A 1965-nucleotide genomic window follows, 5' to 3' on the forward strand; every position below is an offset into this window, starting at 1 on the left:
ATATATATATACACACAATTTGTTCATATTATTTCATAATTGCTTTTTGATTAATTCTATATTGAACACTTTGGATTTCTATATCTACTGAGACAGAAAAAAGAAAGCGCTGCACTGAAGAGTCGGCTATCGAACAGGAGAGCAGCACTGCAACACTAGCAGGCTGAGGTAACAAACCACAGTAGAAACAGAATCTCATTTTGATCAGCTTTATTTTAGCTGATATCTATCGTTTAAAAAAGGGCCCAGATCAGTCCTGATACTGATCCGGAAGAATGTAAAGAAATATCCCAAAAAATACAAAAAGCGGCACAACTACATGTACAATGCAGTGCATGTCTGAAATGGGCTATAGTAATAAGGAGGCTGAATAGCAAACTCTGGTTTGTTGCTACACTATAGCACAGAACTGGATCTCTCACATTCTGCAAGCCTAAAAAGTCACGTTAGCCAGCAAATTGTATACATAGTTGTTATTAAGAGTGTACCATCCATTAAATACCATCCATTTGTCCATTAAATACCTACTTTCAGACTCACGATTACCTGTTTTCCTTGTGTGTCTTTCACAACCACCTCATCTACTTCAGGTTTGCCATCTGTGGCGAGTTCATCAAAGAACTAGAGAAAAACATTCACACAACAAATCTAATGAGATGTATTGCACCACAGAGATAAAACTGCAGCTATGAAGCCTTTTAGTACTGTACTTAGAAACTACAAATGAGTACTCACACTTTTTTTTCCCTTTTTATCTTTCTTCCCCTTTTTCACCGTTTTATCTGCTGGAAGAAAACAGATTTTTAATTTCACAATATCAGTGGACTATCAGACATTATGCGTGTCAGGTGCGACTCCAGCAAACTGTATCTGAAAATAAACTAAATAAACTGTTTTGGAGGCTTACCAACACACTTCATCCTTTCCTTTACCTTGTATGAAGAGTTCATGGTTGTAACGTTACACTGTGAATATCCTCAAACCCCTTTAACCTGAGTCAGCATTTTTAACCTCAGTCATTGTTTCATTTCTGTTTTACTTTATCTGTTTACTGTAATGAAGAAAATCAAAACAAAGTCATGACTGGAGTCCTGTACTGTCACGAGTAAACTGCCACTTTATTTCACATATTTCACATGTCAATGCCGACAGGAGTATTGCATCACCTAACAGATGCAATACACTTAGCTTTAGTTTATCACTTAGCGTTAGTTATTAAAAGTTATATTAGATATAATATGATATGTATTAATGCTGACATAGTAGCATTTGCTGACCAAATGAACCCGGTGTATGTGTCGTTATGTTGGACCAAACAGAATTAACGTTACATCCACCATTTGTTTAGATTCACGTTAGCATTAGATGCTAATCAACTGTTAGCTCGCCGATCAAAACACTTTGGCCATTTTAACGATTTCATTATTACATGTACTTGTTAGCTCTGTCTAGCTTAACGTTGTCTAATTATCGAGCAATTGACTTCAATTATAAATTGGAATGTATTACAATAAATCCCTCTAGATGAACTCTTTTATATCTGAATCGACCATAAGATGCTCTAGATCATGAAAGAAATGAAGTGGTTTATGACCAGATATCCACCGTTTCCAATCACCAAGTCAGAGTGAAAATTGAAGATTTTCAACGGAGATTGGCATTTGTGACACCTCATCTGGACTAACGTTACTGCTTGATTAGCATTCACGCTAGCCTAGCGGTGGCACTAGTTAGCCTGCTGGCTAGCTTCTCACTAAACGTTAACCTAATCTCACCAGCTGCCGGGGCGACTTCATCGTCCACCCACACCGCTTCTTCTTTCATCTTCTTGGGCATTATGTTACTCTAACTTCGACTTCCTGAAAATAACGTAGTTTAAACGATGTCCTTTTTCTATCCAGTAGAATGAATAGCCTCACACGTCATGCGGCCCAACGTCGGCAGGCACATGCCGGGTCATCAACA

General features: G+C 37.8%; 1 protein-coding gene across 2 annotated transcripts in view; it reads right to left on the reverse strand.

Annotated features, from left to right (window-relative positions):
• abcf1 (ATP-binding cassette, sub-family F (GCN20), member 1) overlaps positions 1-1965 on the reverse strand; it is a 41260-nt gene extending 39295 nt beyond the window's left edge. Inside the window, exons 1-3 of one of the 2 annotated variants that reach the window (XM_031871246.1) lie at positions 1776-1965; positions 736-782; positions 547-621 (exon numbers count right to left, since the gene is read on the reverse strand). In XM_031871246.1, the coding sequence (XP_031727106.1) occupies positions 547-621; positions 736-782; positions 1776-1836 (183 nt within the window). In that variant the 5' untranslated portion in view covers positions 1837-1965. Of the gene's footprint in view, positions 1-546; positions 622-735; positions 786-1775 lie in introns of both variants that reach the window. The other variant, XM_031871245.1, reaches the window with a different exon arrangement.

This window comes from Anarrhichthys ocellatus, unplaced genomic scaffold (assembly GCF_004355925.1).
Source record: "Anarrhichthys ocellatus isolate YVR2014 unplaced genomic scaffold, GSC_Weel_1.0 scaffold57, whole genome shotgun sequence".
Lineage (NCBI taxonomy): Eukaryota > Metazoa > Chordata > Actinopteri > Perciformes > Anarhichadidae > Anarrhichthys > Anarrhichthys ocellatus.